At 42.0% G+C, this 18,086-nt stretch overlaps 1 protein-coding gene across 3 annotated transcripts in view; it reads left to right on the plus strand.

The window, feature by feature from the left end:
• LOC133143525 (partitioning defective 3 homolog) overlaps positions 1-18,086 on the plus strand; it is a 126,645-nt gene that overhangs the window by 28,909 nt on the left and 79,650 nt on the right. For all 3 annotated transcript variants that reach the window (XM_061265479.1, XM_061265478.1, XM_061265480.1), the window contains exons 3-5: positions 7,658-7,832; positions 14,693-14,877; positions 15,461-15,598. In XM_061265479.1, the coding sequence (XP_061121463.1) occupies positions 7,658-7,832; positions 14,693-14,877; positions 15,461-15,598 (498 nt within the window). The remainder of the gene's footprint in view (positions 1-7,657; positions 7,833-14,692; positions 14,878-15,460; positions 15,599-18,086) is intronic.

Consider the following 18,086-nt stretch of genomic DNA (forward strand, 5'->3'; position numbering starts at 1 on the left):
CTAATTGGGCAGAACCAGGCATCCTGGTTGCATAGCTAATGAACCCCTCCGTCTCAACCGGGATCTCCCGGCACGTCTAACGGTCACATAAATTCTTATTTATAGGTCATAATCTTCCATTTATGTATACGGGCTGCCCCAATTAGAGAGCCGGGCCTTCAGATTGATTCCTCTCTTGGGGATTCAAACCTCTGGTATCCTTGTGCACATTGTTAGGTGTCCCAGACAACCCTTGAGGACTTCTGGTAACTTGGCCCATAAATGTTTCTGGTACTCGATAATGATTAGAGGTGCTTGATTTTTAGTGTCTGCTTCTGTGTGTGTTAATTAGGAAGGACTGGCAGAAAACTAGCAATGTGTCTGGTCTAGCCGAAAGGCGCCTGTAAATAGGAGTTTCAATTCTCCTGTTGCTATCCGTCAATGTGTTTTCTATCCTGGGAGCTGGAGTAGATCCCAGAAGATCCACCAGACAACCGTTCACACTCGGAAGGGAAGCCATGTGACTCTCCTGTTGCCATTTTGTCATTCTTCGACTGCCATTTTTACTGAGAAAATAAAAAAGTTCATTATGAATAGCCGAATGTTCAATCGAGCCTGTGGGCCAAATTAGACTTGTAAATGGAGCATAAATCTGGACAGTCTCACTTTAATTAGAACAAAGAATGTGAATTGCTAATGAATGCAGACATTTAACTCTATCCCATTGGAATTACCTAAAGGCCAGGCAAACACATTGCTATGACCCACGTGGACTTTGTAGGAGCCCCCATGAGATCCGTTGGAGAAGTCCATTCTTGAATAATACAATTGCAAAAATAAACTTCAAACAAACTAGAGGAAACAACCTTGGGCATTACTTCTTGCACTTTTACTTCAAGGTGAATTTTGAGAATATTCTCAGCTCTATTTACGGACAAATCAAACCTGGCAGTTTTTCTATTGCTTATACCACTTCGCTGTTGACAATTTATCACTACACGGGAAAAAAAAAGTCATTGAGTTTTTGATGCCGGCCTCGCCCCTGCTATTAAATTCCTGTTGACTTTCATTCCGTACATGGATGGTCGCCTCCATTTAGTGGTCAGCTCTGAATAATGCATATTAAGTAATGAGCTTCCCAAATGGACCGGTAGGCAGTCAGTTAGGCCACGCATAAAGCAATCAATTATTTGATCAATAGTGCTCATTAGGCCATCATATAGTTAAGCTGCAAGTATGACCCTCTGGTTGGAATGAATTATTTACCATCCAGAAAAGAAAGTGAGACGTCTAGTCCAGTTCAATGTCATCTTCAGTAATAGTTGGGGAATGTTGTGCGGCATTACATCCACGATGTGATGTTGGACTGGTTTTAAACATTCTTAGTGTCAGCCATCTTGGTTTTTTGTCAAGTGTCAAGGAGTTGGAAGCTGCTGTTTTGCCGGGAAGAAATCTGCTGATTTTGGTCCTTAAAGCCGCGGCTTACACATCTTCTGAAGGAGGAGATTAGACTCTTGGGAGGATTTTTACATTCCACCTCAAGGCACATCACATGCCAAGGCCTATTTTCTACGCAGATCAGCTGTCCACCTGCTAGGGAAGCTGACATTTGGCTCCTGCTGAAGGCTTCACTTTCCAACGGAGCCTTTGAGAGCAGCTTAGGGGATTTGCATGTATGTTATAGCTGAGGGGATCTCCAGCTGATGTTGTGGTGGGCCAGTGGAGCAGGCAGTTGTTGACCAGCCACTGTGTTACATACAGATTCATTGTTAATAAATGTTTTCCACAATTGCTTGGACGCACTTCAGGCTGTAAATAACAACAAACCTGATGTACAGACGGAATAGTTTTGATAAAGTTTGTCTGCTCGAACGGAGTTTGCATGACTGATCAGGTTGGAGATGTTGAAGGTAGTGTTCAACTTTTTGACATCGTGATCTACCAGCTGATTTGCATGCACGCCATCATTTGGAAGACAACATTGAGCTCCCAGCTCTCTTGTGAAATGCAGATCTGTATTTTACCTCCACATCTCTCGCTCCCTATTCCTCCCATCATCCTATGGCTAAACTTACTTTGTTGTAATCCTCTGAGTTTTGCACGGAAACACTTTGGAGAACTTTCTGGATGCCTTCCGCTCTGCAAAAGTTTCTGTTGTTTATGAAAGTGGAGGATGCCTTCAGGCAACTTTTGAATCTATTTGATGAGTTCCAGGTCAAAGTTTTGACGTTTAGTATCTGGGATGACCTTGTAGACAATTTTTGATGTGTCAAATCAACTTCAAATAATTGGTGTTTTCTGATGTCTGCTCTTGACAGACAAAAGGAAGACATGTCTTTGAAAATTTGCCTAATATCACAGCGCGGTAACTCACGGACGTGCTTTGCACTTAGAACGCGAAGGCACAATCAGGTACACGCAAATGAAGGCGATGACTTGGAGAAAGTAGCGATGACTAATCACTTGTGTTGTTCTTGTGCACATCTAACAATGTTCCTCAACACCTTTCCTCATAACTCAAAGTACTGTATTTGCTCCCATCCTTCATCTTTCAAGCCAACCAGATGAGAGCCCTTCCTCAGCCCCCTCCCAGCACAGCTTTCCAAGGTCAGGACAAGGAGAAATTGCGAGGCAATACCTGCCATCTGTTTTATTTGGAACCTGAGCCATGTCTGGCTGTGTAGAGCAGCTACAGAAGAAGAAAGGATCCACTGTACCTTCATACGGCCATCGGGGTTTCCCATTGACATATTAGGTCATGTCAAACCTTAACGAAGTCATTTCTATTAACATTGTAATTGCACGGAGCCGTGTTTGCCTTCCTGGAGCGAGGCCAAGGTGCACCTGACCTTCTGGGATGACAGCTTGCCAACATGGGTGAGCCCTTAAGTTGCTCACGTCGCTCCCTCAAACAAGTCTTTGTTGAAAGAAACCAGAGAGGGGAAAAAAACACTCAAATGGCTCACTATGATTTCATGTTTTGGAGGTATTAGAGTTGATTAGTATCCAAAACTTTACAATCAAAATGTGTTAAATAAACGTGTCGAATTTAAGGAAACACTTGAATCGCTTGTTGGAAGCTGACAAGTATGAGAAACATTGAGACAGACTTTGCTACTTCCTTCAGCACACATTTATTTGTTTTTGCTAGGGTCAGCATGACCACTCATGGCTGCTTGGAAAAATAGTCAAACTGTTCAAATACCTCCCCACCAGCAATAACACGGCAACCAATTAGTCTTTCCTTGTATATCTGACAGCCACAGAGCTCCTTCCAAAAATAAATATTGTTCCTCCTTATGCAAGTGCCCCAGTCTTGGGAAACCTCTGACCTCCAAGCAATGGCCACCCCCCACCTCCTCCAAGGTCACTAAGTGAAACTAACCAGTCTCCTTCCCACTCGCTAACTATCTGCACTTGTGTGACATCTTCATCTATCACCGCCTTGATAAGGGGTATCTTTAATTACACCCTTCCCCACTAGTGGATCTGTATCTTTTTTCATCCTCTCCATAACAGACTCCCATCCATCCCTCCCCCCCTCCCTCCCAGAAAAGGCTATAGCATGTCACAGTCTCAATCCTTGCGACTCAGTAAGTTGATCCAACAGGAAATCAATAGTAAAGTCTAATGCTGAATAATTGAGGTTATGGGAGTTCAGCAGCTCTCCCTAGACGTACTCCCTCGTTCTTGTCCTGGAGTCTCCTATAATGTATAGCGGCGAGAGCACTGTTTCCCTCACATCCCATTCGTTATAAGAATTATATGGATACACTTGTTTTAGTAATTCATGATTCATGCAGTGTACTGCTCCATCGCGTTCTCTTAAATATAGTCGTCATGGACACGCACAATGAGGTGAGAACACTTGATACGGCCATTTCATGTGTTCACTAGAGGGCACAAGCTGCCTTCGCAACATATGGATGGAGCTTCAGCTGGAGTTAAGAAAGCACCTCAGTCAAAGTAATGAGCAATCCATCCATTTTCTATCTTGAAACTGGATCCGCCATTGACTAATGGCAAAGGGGGAGGGGGATACCCAAGGCAGATCACCAACCAGTCACATGGCTGACACTTCAAAAACCATGCATGATTATATTCTAACCTTGAGGGTCTTGAGTTGATTGGACTGTGAGAGGATTGTTATGAAAAACCCATGTAAGCACTGGGAGGAACCTGCCCGAGCCCCAGATTCATGACTGGCACACTGTGCTGTTCCATCAGAGGTTCACCAAGTGGCCAGCTAAGCCAAGCATCTCAGTGGATGTCTAAGTGACTGGCCAATTTAAAAACTTTGGCTAGGCAGGGAGAACGAGCGACTTCCTTAACGGCTCAGTAGCTTGGAGTGTGAAATTACTCATTAGCCGGCTGCCGAGGTGACTTACTTACTGACTGACTGAATAGTCGGGAGGCGGTCAGCTCACCTGACACACTGGTAAGATGTGCTGGTGGGAAAAGCTCAGGGAAAATACAGATCTGGAAATTAGGATTGTATCCGTAGTTGGGCAAATGATGCAAAAGTTTTTTTGTATACTGATTGTGCAGAGTTTTGTCGTCCTGTGAAAGCGTTTGTTGAGTCAGGCAGGTTTCCTATAGTTCATAAATAATACACAGTGATTAATTCTTTTGCAATATTTAATTTGCCTTTGTTTTTTTTTCAGCCGTCAAACACTCTAGGGTATTTGTTTTCATCTTTGGCCCTTTAGTCGCGAGCTGAAAGTGCCATTTGCATATTTAGCAGAGCGCGCACACACGTGCCACCTCTGTTGTTGCCGCATGGCTTGGGGCGATCTGAAGCTAACTTGAGGCCATTCCAATGATTGCATAGCCCACCTGGAGAGTTGTTTTTCCAACAATATGCACATCAAAAGCATGATGACAAAAATAATTCCCTTACTTCATTAAAGGATTGATCTTTGGTGAAAGTTGCTGTGGCTTTAAAGTCGAGTTTATTTTTTCTCAGCACTTCTGATTCATTTCAAATGAGAAACTTTCAAAACTTATTCCGGCCCACCTTAACATATCATTGATGTGCTTTTTGATATACTTTTGCTCGACTTGTGTTCTGTATGAATGATAATATTCAAATTTGCTATGTGGATGTGACAACTCCTGAAATATGCATATGTTTCCGAGCCATTCTAGGCTTATTTGATATGCCAGTAATGGCAGGCCAGAGTGCTCGACACTTATTCTCTGAATATTTGATGGCCTTAATGAGCAGGAAAAATACAGGACTAAGCACTTTGCTGGTTTGCTCCAACTCGCATGTGTGAGGAATAAAAGACAGAAGGAAAGCATGAAACATTAAAAAGGGCCGATAACACCACATCCAGGAAGAGGATGATGGCGTGTCCACTCTGATGTTTCTTAAGGTCGTGACATTACAGAAGAGAATATGCTGGGTCACAATAATCAAGCACGTGATTAAAAACCGACTCGTTAATGGACCTCCATGATAGTCGGACTGTCTAAGTGGTGAATGGAATGGATGGAGTGCAGTTGAGGTAATGGTGGATCATAGACATCACTCAATATTTGGAGACCTTGGACTTTCTGGTGGGATGAGTCACAGTTTGTCCCTTCACTTTGCTTGTAATAACTTTATGCCCCTGATACCACTGAAATAAAATGATTGGTAGATGAAACGAGGGCTATTGGTGTGTTTTGTCCATGCCAGTCTCTTTACAGTTTATATTCTAGTATGAAAAAAGTACCGTATTTTCCGGACTATAACGGAAAATACCGTACCTGGTTTTTAAAGATGTCTCTTGGCATTTTAAAGAAATGTCAAAAACTCATTTTCAAATATGTCAGCCGTCTTTTCCACTTGAAAAAAAGGTGTCATGGTGGATATGGATAGAGCTTTGCATCATCAGAGGTATTGCAGGTTCACATCTTCAGCTCAGCCCATGCCTGCTAATAACCTCACTTGTCTTTCTTTTTCACGGCGCGAGCACTTGGGACAACTATTTTGTAACGCTGCCAATTCTAATACTCGGGCTCTGTAGCAGATCACAGGTGTTTGGAGGTAGCCGGATGTATTCAGCGAAAAAGTAAAGCTAGAGAAGGACGCAAGGGAGCCAGAGGTTGTCAAAACAGCTCGGCGTCTCGTCTTTAGTTGCTTTCCATCCATCTCATGCTTGCCCCTTCTTTGGGAAGCAGATCAAACACAAGCAACATGAAAGGCATCCCTGACATTATTTTTTCCCATCTTTTTGCTCTCACTCTGATAGAATTGGAATTGCTAGAGCCCAAGTATCCCCTGTCGACTGCAGAAAATTCCTCCCCATGTTCTGCGTCATCTTAGCCCTTGACCTTTTATCATCTCCCACAAATTTGTTGCACTCGAACTATCCTCTGGCTAACTCTAAACCAGATAGATAGGGGCTAGTTGTGACGGTGGACTCAAATTTGTTCGAATCGGGGTTGCGACATGGCTCGTGACATTTTTGGAGTTTGGAGGAGCAACATCAAACTACTTTCATGCACTTTTGCATTTCATTGCGGTTGTTTCAAAGTGTCCCTCCCTCATAGCGCTGCTGCTGTTAAGCTTCTTGACAATTAGCCACGCTGCTTCCATTTGTGTCGCACCTTCGGAAAAAAAACAAAAACAATAATCCATTTTAGCAGAGAAAAAACTTAAATGCACAAACCAAATGTGAAATGATGTAATTTCAAGAGTGTCTGTGACCAATTTTCAAAGAAAGGGAAAACAGTTTTGCAAAGACTTTCATCATGAGAGTTGCAAAACCAGTTTCTGTTTTCCCCTCTGGCCACCAGTGTCCTTTTCTCCGATACCAGGAAAGCGTATGAAAAAATTTGTCATACAAAGCGTCTTAAAACTGACCACATTTTATGATGGAAAAGTCAACACATTTAAAATGCATAAAAGAAGTGAAGTTTCCCACCACACTATCAACAGTCTTCATTGTGTCTTTAAATGGACAGCTGGCAGGCAGAGAACTCATTGAGTTGCTAAATACTCCCAGGAACGTATGAATGAGAGGCCTGATTACTTTGTCACTAATTATTCATTGGCTCATCACATTCATTTTGGACAGTGAAAATACCTCTGGGGGCATCTCTCTCTCTCTCTCTCTTACTGTCTCTCTCTCTTTTTGTGTTTGGCGCTTTAAACATCTTCACACAGCTGTCCCTGTCATCATTATCATAGAGGGTTGCTGATTGCTATTCTGTATTCTGATTAAGACTACCACCCCCTTTTCACCTCCCCCCCCCCCCCCCCCCCCCCCCGACACCCCAATGGACTCTTTCCTATTCTTGGTCTAACACAACACTCCGGGAAAGTTTTACACTGTTATATTTGAACAAATATAAACTTTGAGGCATTTGTCTGACAAGTGCCCTGTAGAGCCTCTCTGATGGCAGAATCAACCCTCACGACTATTGAAATGCAATTTAGAAGAGATGGAAATGGTAGAACGTGATTACTGCGGAGAGGGTGATTCGGAGATAGTCGACAAATATTGGTATGCATAGAACAAAGCAGCTCGGGGAGGAAATATGAAGCCTGTTTTAATTGTGCAAAAACAGCGTGAGCCATTGCTGCCAATTACAGTCTCACAGGTTGCTCGCACGCGCACACAAGTATTGTCACGTCAATGGTGTGCTTTTGTTTTTCATAAAAGAAACACCTCCTTTCTCTCATCAGTTGGTGGCTGTATATGAAGAGCAAGATCCTCACAATGGAGGTGACGGGACAAGCGCCAGCTCTACAGGCACTCAGAGTCCCGAGCCGTTTGCTGGCGAGCTGAGATCCACATCAGCCTTCCAGCCCTACCAAGCCAACAGCGAGATTGAGGTCACTCCGTCTGCTTTGAGATCAAGTGAGTCCAATGATTAAAAAAACATAATTATCCATTTGAAATTCTGTGATGGAGTTGTTGGGGGGGGGTAAAAGATGGTAAATGAAGAAATCTGATTTTGAATCGGTGCGGCTGTCAGAATGGATGTCAGTTCATAACAAAGTGAAAATGGGCTTTTCTGCAAAGACAAAATGGAACTTGGGAGGAACGGCGAATCAATTGTCAGACTTAACATTCTGCAGGTGTACAATGTGGAGCCAAGTGTCTGTCAAAACTGCATATCAGGAATGCCAATGCGCTGACTCCGACCGACACGCCAAAACGAGACAAAGAAAAGGAAGTGAGACAGTCGCGGTGTTGAGTCATGCGTAAATCTGAGCGCACATGTCCAACAAAGGCGGCCATGCACGTAAGCCCTAAAATGCCACCTCAAGACGTCAACTCCGAGGTTGCTCATGCACGCGTGTCGACGATGCGTGAAGTGGAACCAGCAGGCGGATGCACTGCTGTCTTAAAACCTCAAAACTCATCCATGACCAGAAATTTACATCAAGGCAAGGACTGAAAGACTCAGTGAACTTTTCTCACCCGCATTATTGTAAAAGTTCATGCCGGAGTCTCATAATCTATCTGCAGTAAATATTTCTGGAAACATTTAGCTGTTTATGGATCTTGACAGTGAGACTGTTGTGATGGTGATGTTGTGATGTCACACCTCAGGCAGGGAAGGCTAGTTATCTTCCATAGTCAGAATGATTGATCCTGCCCATCGACAACTTCCAAATATTCACAGCATGCAAAGGAAATATGAGGTCAAAACAATATTTCCAAGTTACTTTTTTGCAAATTATATCCAAACATTGACACTTGCTACCAATGCGGAAAATTTCCTAGATGCAGAAATTCAGTAGCTTAGGTGACCCTGACAAGGATGGCGGGTGGTCATTAAATAGATGGGCTGTGTGTCTGTGTTCGTCCATAATGAGTGTTTGTATCAGGTGCCTTTTGAAGAGGATGACCTTAATCTAATCCCATTTGGCTTGGTGAACTGCAACTAAAGAATCTGGATGCCACCAGCCAAGGCCAAATAAAAGTCATTAACAATTCAGCTAACGACGAACCTTGCGGTGACTTGTTATGAGCCAATTTTAAAAGTTTCAATGTTTTTTTAAGATCAGGATGTAGACTATTGCTCTGTCTGAGTCTCTCCCACCGGATTTTGGGTGACTTCCAAAGGCACTGATTGCCCATTATAGATAAACGACCAGGTTTAGCTTTTTTGGAACCACATGCTGCTCGGTCTGATAGCGGCCGTAGATACCCATCTCTGTCATCTGCTTGCTTTATCTGTTCCCTCGGTCCAGAACCACCTCTTCAATCTCTCACTCCACCAATAAGCTGATCATGCGGTACATTCTTTGGGTTTTGACGCCAAGCAAATCGGTAAAACTTGGATGGTAGGCATCAATGTGCGTTATTAGGTCCTAGTGCAGGCACGATGAGAAACTGGCGGCGAGGATGTCTGCATGACAACACTTTTAAACTCCTCAGACCTCCTGAGCCGCATCTTCTACCTTATGGAGCACAAGCCCTATGACTGTTTGCACGATAAATCATCTTCAGTCCTGTTGGGGGAGCAAGAACGCAGTCCCCTTGGCTGGATTTTTAAACTGCTAACGAGTGGGTGTTCAGTCCACGCTCCTATCGGTCATAAAAACACTCATACCGTCGTATCATCCCCGCCCTATTATAGCTAATTATTGAAAATGGCTAGCAGTGTTAAATGGCGAAGGGAGTGTTTTTGGAAATGAAGTGTGAAGTGTTTGAAGTGGCAAAAGGCCCCACTCAGCACTGCTGGGATTGTGTTACCAATACCGTGCCTGTTATTGCTCCTGTAAGGCTCTCAATAAAGGCATAGCCAAACAGCTGAATCATGCTGCGCTATGTGTGTGTGGGTGAGATAGAGTTTTTTTGACTTCTTTATTACTTCCTTCGGGTTCTGTTTGTGTCAACGCTCAAATAAGAGCCTGAATGAGAAACATAACGATTTACACGTTGTGACATCGAGACGTCAACGACGAGTGGCGTTAACCCAGGGAGCATGGGAAGCAAGACTTTTTGTTTGCTCCGAATCGGGTGTCATGTCAGCAGCAGAGACACTTTGTAGAAGCACAGTACAAAGATGGATTAGTGGGCCCTCATGATCTAAAATATTGGCTTTTACTTAAGTAAATAAGCCCAACGGGAGACCTTCATGGTTATTTGTGAGGATATTTTCACATTCAGATTTTCACGACTGGATTTGACAACCGCAAGACCTACAGGATAACAAATCATTCCCAAAGTGAGCTCTCTGGGGTTCATTTACATGACATGTGAAAAGAAGGTCACGGCGAGCCAAGGGCATTCCCGCCCACTCCCGTCACGATAAATCCACAAAGCCATTTTGGGCATTTAGCATCTCTTTGTCTCCTGGCTCTTCATCCCTGCGGACCTCCGAGCAAGCCTTCCTCCTGCCTCATTAGTCCCTTATGTGAGAGGCGCCCTCATCCTTCTGTTATTCCTGCACTGACCTGTTCCATTGTGTGAGAGGTCACCTATGAAGATAGAGCACATGATGGTGTCGGCTTTTTCTTTGACAGCCATGCACATTAAAACACAAAGATGGTATTAATGCTTATTCACATAATATGGAATCAGTGACAACTTTATTCCATATTAGCATTAGCCGCTGCTAACTAGCGATGCAGCCATTGGACCGAAACAGCAATCGTCTTTTTGAGCATATAAATCAAAGTGCTCCAAAAACAAGACCAAATCTACATATTTGGATCATATTTAAAACATTCTTTCTTTTGATGGCTGCTTCAACTTATCCGTCGTTTGATTTATTGCACTTCAATAGTCCACCTCAGCTTTCCGTAAACTGCCTGCAATCATAGAACAGAGATGTGAATCATCTTTGGCTGCATCTCCTTTTAAGTCTCACATTTTGCTTCTTTTCATCCTCCTGTTTTTTTTTTGTTTTTTTTTATCAAACCTTGCACAAAGAACTGGGACCGTCCGTCCCTTCCTGCTGCATTCCTATCTTCCCACTCACAGGGACATTTTCAGTTTTTTTGGCCCACAATCAGAACTTTGATCACGGTAAAACATGTTCGCAAACTCCGCTCGATTTATTGGGTTTCTGCAACATTTTGCAAAGTTGCAATGAAAGTTACAGCAGTCAGTCTTTCAGTCACCAATGCAAATCTTTAGTTTCTCAATGTCTTTGATTGTAATGAAAGAAAAATGACAAGTTTCAGAACCACGTTTCAGTTGTGAATTGGAAAAAAAAAGGGAAAGTTTGCAATGTTATGCAATGTTCTTCACACTCTGGGCACAGTATTACCAGATATTTCGTATAGACTGTTAAAATGAAAAATTCCTGCATAAAAATGTGTGTGCAAGTGGATGTGTGTGTAGGACAACTTGTAGATTGGACACACACATCCGTCATGCTCCCTTTGGGGAGTTCAGAGCAATAAAATGTCTCAAGCGACAAGAATCAAAAGTATGAAGAATAAAATGCTGACCGGACTTTGATGTTAGCGTGACGAAACAACCTGGTGTGAGTAATTTTCTTTCAATTATTTCTAGTGTGTGTATGCCTGAGCGTGTGCGTGTGTGTGTGCGTGCTCAGATTCTTCCGAGAGAACATTTTTGAACATGGGCGGAATTTTTGCAAGGGTCTCTTCACTTTCATATTTTTACAGCAAGGTCTTGTTGACCTATTTTATTTTTTCTCCGGTTGGATTCATTAAGAAAATTGAATTTGGCATCGTGAAAAACAGAAGCGGCCAGATGCAGGATAATTATGCTTCACGAAATGTGTTGTTTTTTTTTTTGCAAAACTCTGATATCTTAATTCTTCAACTTTACTAGCAATGCACCAAAAGATGACAGAGAAACACGGCATCTACTCTATAGGGGCTGATTTTTATTCCGACTGGAGCACACTCGGCTGCAAAATGTCGGAGCAAACATCGAAGGTCACAGTTTGAGGCCATCGCAAGCAGAGATGGGAGATGAGATAAGATCCTAAGGCCATCAAACTGGACATTTTCTTTATACCATGCTGGTGTCTAGAAAAAAAAAATGTCTGTGAAGATAACCACCCTTCAACACAGTTCAGAGGTTGATAAACTCATTCAATGCTATTGATTATTATATTATATTATATTATATTATATTATATTATATTATATTATATTATATTATATTATATTATATTATATTATATTATATTATATTATATTATATTATATAGACGTTAAAGACGAGAGTTCAAAGGCAAACCCACATTGTTTTTTTTGCCATACGATAATAAAATATAAATACATATTATTTTTTTCCCTTTTAAACATATTCCATTTCAATTGTCACATTGTCACAGTCCAGGCCTCCTCCAACCCGATAACCCTCGCGCTCTCACCTAAAATGAAACCTTTTGTACCCATGTGGATGACTCAGGTCAGTATGTATTCAGTGGAAATCCTCCCTCGCTTCACACAGGGGACATCAATATGGAGCCAATGGTTGGAGAGGGAGACTTAAAATGGCTCACAGCCATAATTTATTCAGGTATTGAACTGGCACAGACTTGATGTATTCAAAGTAAGCCAAAGGGAAAAAAAAAGATAGCATTTAGAGATTTCATAAAGCTGCAGTCGTTTGGTATTTCTATTCATAGTAGTCGAAAAAGTGAACTCATGGACTGAGAGTATGCCAGGACAAAAAAGGCCACTAGAGAAATAAACATAGAAATGAAGAAATTCATAAAAAAATCCAATAAACAAAAAAAGGGATTGTCTTGTAAGTTTAAAAGAAAATTTTGCTGCATTTAATGGTCAGTTTGGGGTAAGTGTGTGTGTGTGTGTGTGTGTGCCTCTTCCAAACAAGGTAGGAGAAAAAAGTAAAGGTCAAACCAATAAGAGGTGATAGCCCTTTAGAGTCTGACCCGCCCCTGTGGTAAATTGTGTGTGGATCTTGTGCCCTGACTATAATTCCTGGATCAGGCCACATTTTATTAGCTCGTCACTACCCCCCAGCCTTCTGGATTACTCTTCTTCGTCTGGATCGATGGGTGACTCAGTTGGAATGTGTCTGATTATTAAACATGGGACCAAAGCCTCCCAGTCTCCCATCACAAATTAAATGGAGGTAAATGTTAGAAGGGGAAATGAAAGTAATTTTCATCTTCTTAATAAGAGAACCCTCAAAAAAAGATCTTATCTGTCTTAGTGATGCTTAATTTTTTCCATGACCAGTACAATAATATGCAAATGAGATTTTTCTAGATTGATAAAAAGTCAATTACGGTTGACTAAATAAAGGTAACATCCCCTCCCGTCATGTTTTTGGGGTAGTGGCTTGTTTAAACTCCTGTGACGTGTATTCAATGTAGTGAAACAAGTCACCAACATTAGCAGTCAACTGTTTAATGTTGTGTGACTCAAACAGCTGCCCTGTTCAGATATCAGCACATTCCTTAACGCACTTTGGGTCCCTAGGGTCCGATCAGGACATAAAACATTAGTCAGCGCCCTTGTACGTGAAGGCATTCGACATACATCAAAATGGATCGGACATATTGAGGGAACAAAAATAGATGAGACAAACAAGCCAAATCACGAGCAAGGAAGTCCAGTGATTAAATCAATGGACTAACATCATTTCCTTCATCTGTTATCAAGATTTATTATGTTTGAGGGGGAAAAAAAAAGCATGTCACTGGGATGGATTAATATATTTGATTAAATGGGATCAAGGACAATGGCTCTTGGTGGAAAAATGACCTTCAGGGTCCAACTATTGCCATTATAAAGATTTTTTTTTTACTATTCAACTTCTATTTTCTTTTCTGTGGAAATAAGTCATGCCCTACTGCAGGGGTGTCAAAAATGTTTTTTGGGAGGCCCCATTGTAGTCATAGCTTCTTTCGGAGGGCCATTATGACTGTCAACCCAAATAAATGTATGAGCACCTCATATTATACCCAGTAAAAGCTACAAAACAAACTGACAAATAACTTGTTTTCAAATCAGACGAGTAAAAACTCGATATTATTAAAAGTGGTTCATTATTAAAAGTGAAGACAATTTGTGGTTCTAGTAATGACACAGGAATTTGATGCACAATTTGTCTTCGCGAGCCACATAAAATGATGTGGCGGGCCGTATCTGGCTCCCGGGCTTTGAGTTTGACACCTGTGCCCTAATGCAATAACATTATAAAATTCCGAATTATAAAATATGATGTAAAATGATTATTACTAAACATGACCACATTACGTCTTTGGTAACAAGCAACATTTGACAGTTTTGTGAGATACTGACTTCCTGGGTCTTTCAAATCTCCCAAATCTTGTCACGGTATTAAACATGCACACTTTCCACACCATAACAGCGTAAGATGAGATTAATCTGCCTCACTCCTACTACTAAGATTGTTTGCCGCGTATCAGATGGAAGCTTAGCAGCGGCATATGCTCACCGTACTGATCCGGTGATTGATGACAGCCGGTTACCAAACTATTTGCATAATTATGGTATATATTGCTCAGGCAGCTTGAACGATAAAAAACAAATCCATCTGGCCTTTTGGGAGCTTCCTAATGATTCTCACCTCGGCAAAGTCTCAGATCTAGATAAAATGTTTTATTACACCTGTTATTAAGCGTGAAAACTACGCTCGGTGCTACATTTGACGTATGATCTCGCCACCTACCTCATGTGTGAAACAATCCAATAATTCAGAGGTGGAAATTGCTTTGTCTTATCCCAAGCTGTTCCCCCCCCCGGCCCATATTTTCATTATTTTTTTCTGTTTCCCCGAACAAGACATGCCTCTCCACGTCCGTCGCAGTAGCGATCCTTCCCTGGTTGGACTTCCAGCTGGAGAAATCTTGCTTGGTAAAGAAGAACCATCCAGGAAGGACCCGATTCGCTGGTCCACGACTGCTGGCTTCCAAAAATATAACCACAAGCCAAACACCAACACTGGCACCAACAGCCTTGAACGAAAGGTAAGCATCCAAAGCTGGATGTTTTCTCTGACTTTTAAGAATCACAGCATCCCTAAAATCATTTTGCATTTGAACTCGACAGAATTCAAATAAAATCCTCCAGTATCCAGCAGTGATTCTATTTTTGCTTTCTTTATAATTGTTTGATGAAACAAATTTGCATCTGGAAGTTTTTTTTCTAGCATCTGCTTAAAAAGTTTCACATACAAAATAACAGCAACAAAAAGCGATCTGTGTTTACATAACAAGAAGGCCAATTAACTTAATAAAAATGGCCACACATGGCACAAACGACCCTTCACTTTCAACTTGAGACAACAATTCAGTCCACGGGACGTGACACGGCAAGCCTCCACGCGATTAGTGTGTCTTGCCGTATCGTCTGATAATCCTTTTTAAAGACACTCCAGTTGTCAGAGCCGTAACACTTCCGAGTGAAGAGAGGGGAAAGGCTATTAAGGCTTTTATTTGGTCAGGAAAGTGTCCTTTCTGGCCTGTGTCGCATTGACTCTAGATGTGCTTGAGACTACAACAAAGCCTCAACTTTGTAAACAATTCTACTAATTTGAATTTTCCTTTCAAGGGCAGGGGAGGTCATGCTTATCGGAGTCTTCCACGAGATGCAAGTGGCCGCAGCGCTCAGTTTCAAAGAGAGATGACCAGATCCTCCCTAAGTGCAAACCACCCAATGGTGGACCATTGGCTTGATCGACAAGAACAGGTATGTGGACTTTGCATGCTTGGTCTCCTCATTTCACACTTTGGTGTTCTGTCTGCGCTGTGTAATTGTGTCTTCCAGCCTCTATTGCTCCATCTGTTGGGGTTGGGTAGGAAAGTGCTCCATTTGAAAGTTATCAAAAGTGACAGAGAGCTGTAGGCAGAATAGAAATGACCTCAGGGGGGAAGCTTGTGTAATGACTTGACAGCCTCGCCTTGTCCTTACCACAGAAACCTGCTCTGACCTCTGGAGGAGTTTTTTTTTTGACAGATATTTTTTTTTGACAGATAACTTCCTTTACCTTAAAAAAAAGCACTAGAGAAACAATCAAGCCAAATGCTGAATGCCCAAAAAAATCTCTCTATTCAACTTCAAGCCAGACGATGTTGTTATAAGGTTTTACATCAAAAATTTATTGACAACCAACCAAATTGAAATCTGGCGACTTTCTTCACATTACCTCAAGTTTTGTTTGTATTTTGCATCTTTTAATGCAAGACAATCCTGTATTGAATCCACTTTCTGTTCCCTTTTGTTTTGATTTCCACGCCACGCCGGTTGCAGAGTCCTCGCCGCGCTGCTGCTGGTTAACGCACTAATTCTTGATTAGACTTCATGCGTTCGGCTTCTCTGATTTGCCCCGTGGAGTGAGAAATCACTTTCTCAATGAGAATAATTGAACAGGGCGGTGCCAGCTCATTACCCACAAATCATTGCGAGACCGGGCACCTTAGCTGCAGACAATAATGACTTCAGGGAATAAAACTGCCGTGCCGACCTGGATCCAAACCAGCATGGACAGCAGTCAACAAGGGCTCATCTGAAAATACAATCTGGTCAAATAAATCCTGGGGTTTATTATTCATTCAGTTTTTAGCAGGTTAGTGGAGTCCAAGTTTATAGGAATTTGCGCCTTTTCGTGTCTATTTGTATTTGCTTTCAAATCCACTTGAACACAGAGCGGTCCAGTCTACTTTCCTCACTTTTTTATTGGTCCCATTAGGGGGTAAATGCTTTTAAGTTGCCATCGAAATATAATAAGGCCCCGGCCGCCAATAAACATCCACTTGACAAAGGCGAGGAGAAACACGAGATGCCTCGCCATTGCCACCTAAAAGGCACATTTCATTTGCATCGCCTGCAGTACCAAAGTGGTCACAGTTGGATGCCAATGGGCAGAAATGAGGTGCTTTTTCACAGTTGAGTGGATAGAAAGAAAGTTTCGAGAGAGTCAAGCCGCTGAGAGGAATAGATTGAAACCTTATTAGTCACTTACTATGACTCTTGGGAAGGAGTTGTTCATTATAAATCCGTCACAGGCGTTTCATTTTCCAAACACATCTCTCAAAAAACAGACTCGGCCAAACGGCTCGGAGAGTCTCCGATTCCAATTAGAAGCGAATGGCCAGCATCTCCCACCTTGAGCACCTTTTCTTCCATTATGGCCACCTGCTCAAATAAGACAGCAAATATTGATCTGCGGAATAGAGCTCCGTAATCACCCGTTGAAATGTGGACCATCGCTTTACTTTCGTCTCAATGATTCAACGCGAGTCGTTTGATTCTCTCGCCCTCGTTTATCAACTCCTAATGTTCAGCGTGTGTGTCGTACTGAGGTCGGTGTCAAAAAAACGTCAGTTTGGGATTAAAAGCTGTTTTGTATAGTCAATGTCTTGCTTCAGTGTTGGCATAATTACTCGTTGATGTAACATTTGTGATTTCGGTCGGCAATTTGCCGGCGCAGTCATGTGTGATTCTCATTCACTGTAAAAAAATAAATAAATAAATTTAACCGCATTTCATATCTGCAGCCTCATTTAAATTAACATCACTGATTCACTGACGCTCACTGACCTTCACAGCATAAAAAGATGGATTCAACGTTCTAAGCAGTGGAAAGCAGACTGTCCTCCCTCTTAATAAGCTCAAAATGATGATTAATCTCCGAGAAGCACCACCGAGCCCTTCTTTAATGCACTGGTAAAGACTCGGGATTCAGACGAGTCCATCCGCTTCCAACACCCTCACCACCATAGGATTACGTCTTCACATCACCTCTCCGTCACCTCAGTCAGGTGTCTCCGAGCATAATATGCCTTTTGAAGTTTTCTTTCATACATCAGAAAGGCTAAATCTTGCTTTTATACTGATGTGAAGAGCTATTTGAAAATACTCTTATTCCGTTTGATTCGCTTCTCTTTTATTCCCTTTTAAATGTGAGACTCGCTCTGGACAAAAAAAAAAAAAAAAAAAGCAGTGATGATAACCGGTTGAGGTTTTTGTGGCATGTTATTGATGAGGTTTGTGAAAAGTCTTGGTCACTCTGCCTGCTTAGGGTTCTGTTATTGACCCGGTGATTGATTTAAGCGCTCATAATTAGCCGACCTAATTGCATTATGGTGCCATTTAACAATACAGTAGGCAAAGGCACGGATAACCGTGTCATTGATAGATCAGTCCAGACCTGATATATAAAAAATAAAAATAAAAA

The sequence above is a fragment of the Syngnathus typhle genome, linkage group LG19 (genome assembly GCF_033458585.1).
Source record: "Syngnathus typhle isolate RoL2023-S1 ecotype Sweden linkage group LG19, RoL_Styp_1.0, whole genome shotgun sequence".
In the NCBI taxonomy this organism is placed as follows: domain Eukaryota; kingdom Metazoa; phylum Chordata; class Actinopteri; order Syngnathiformes; family Syngnathidae; genus Syngnathus; species Syngnathus typhle.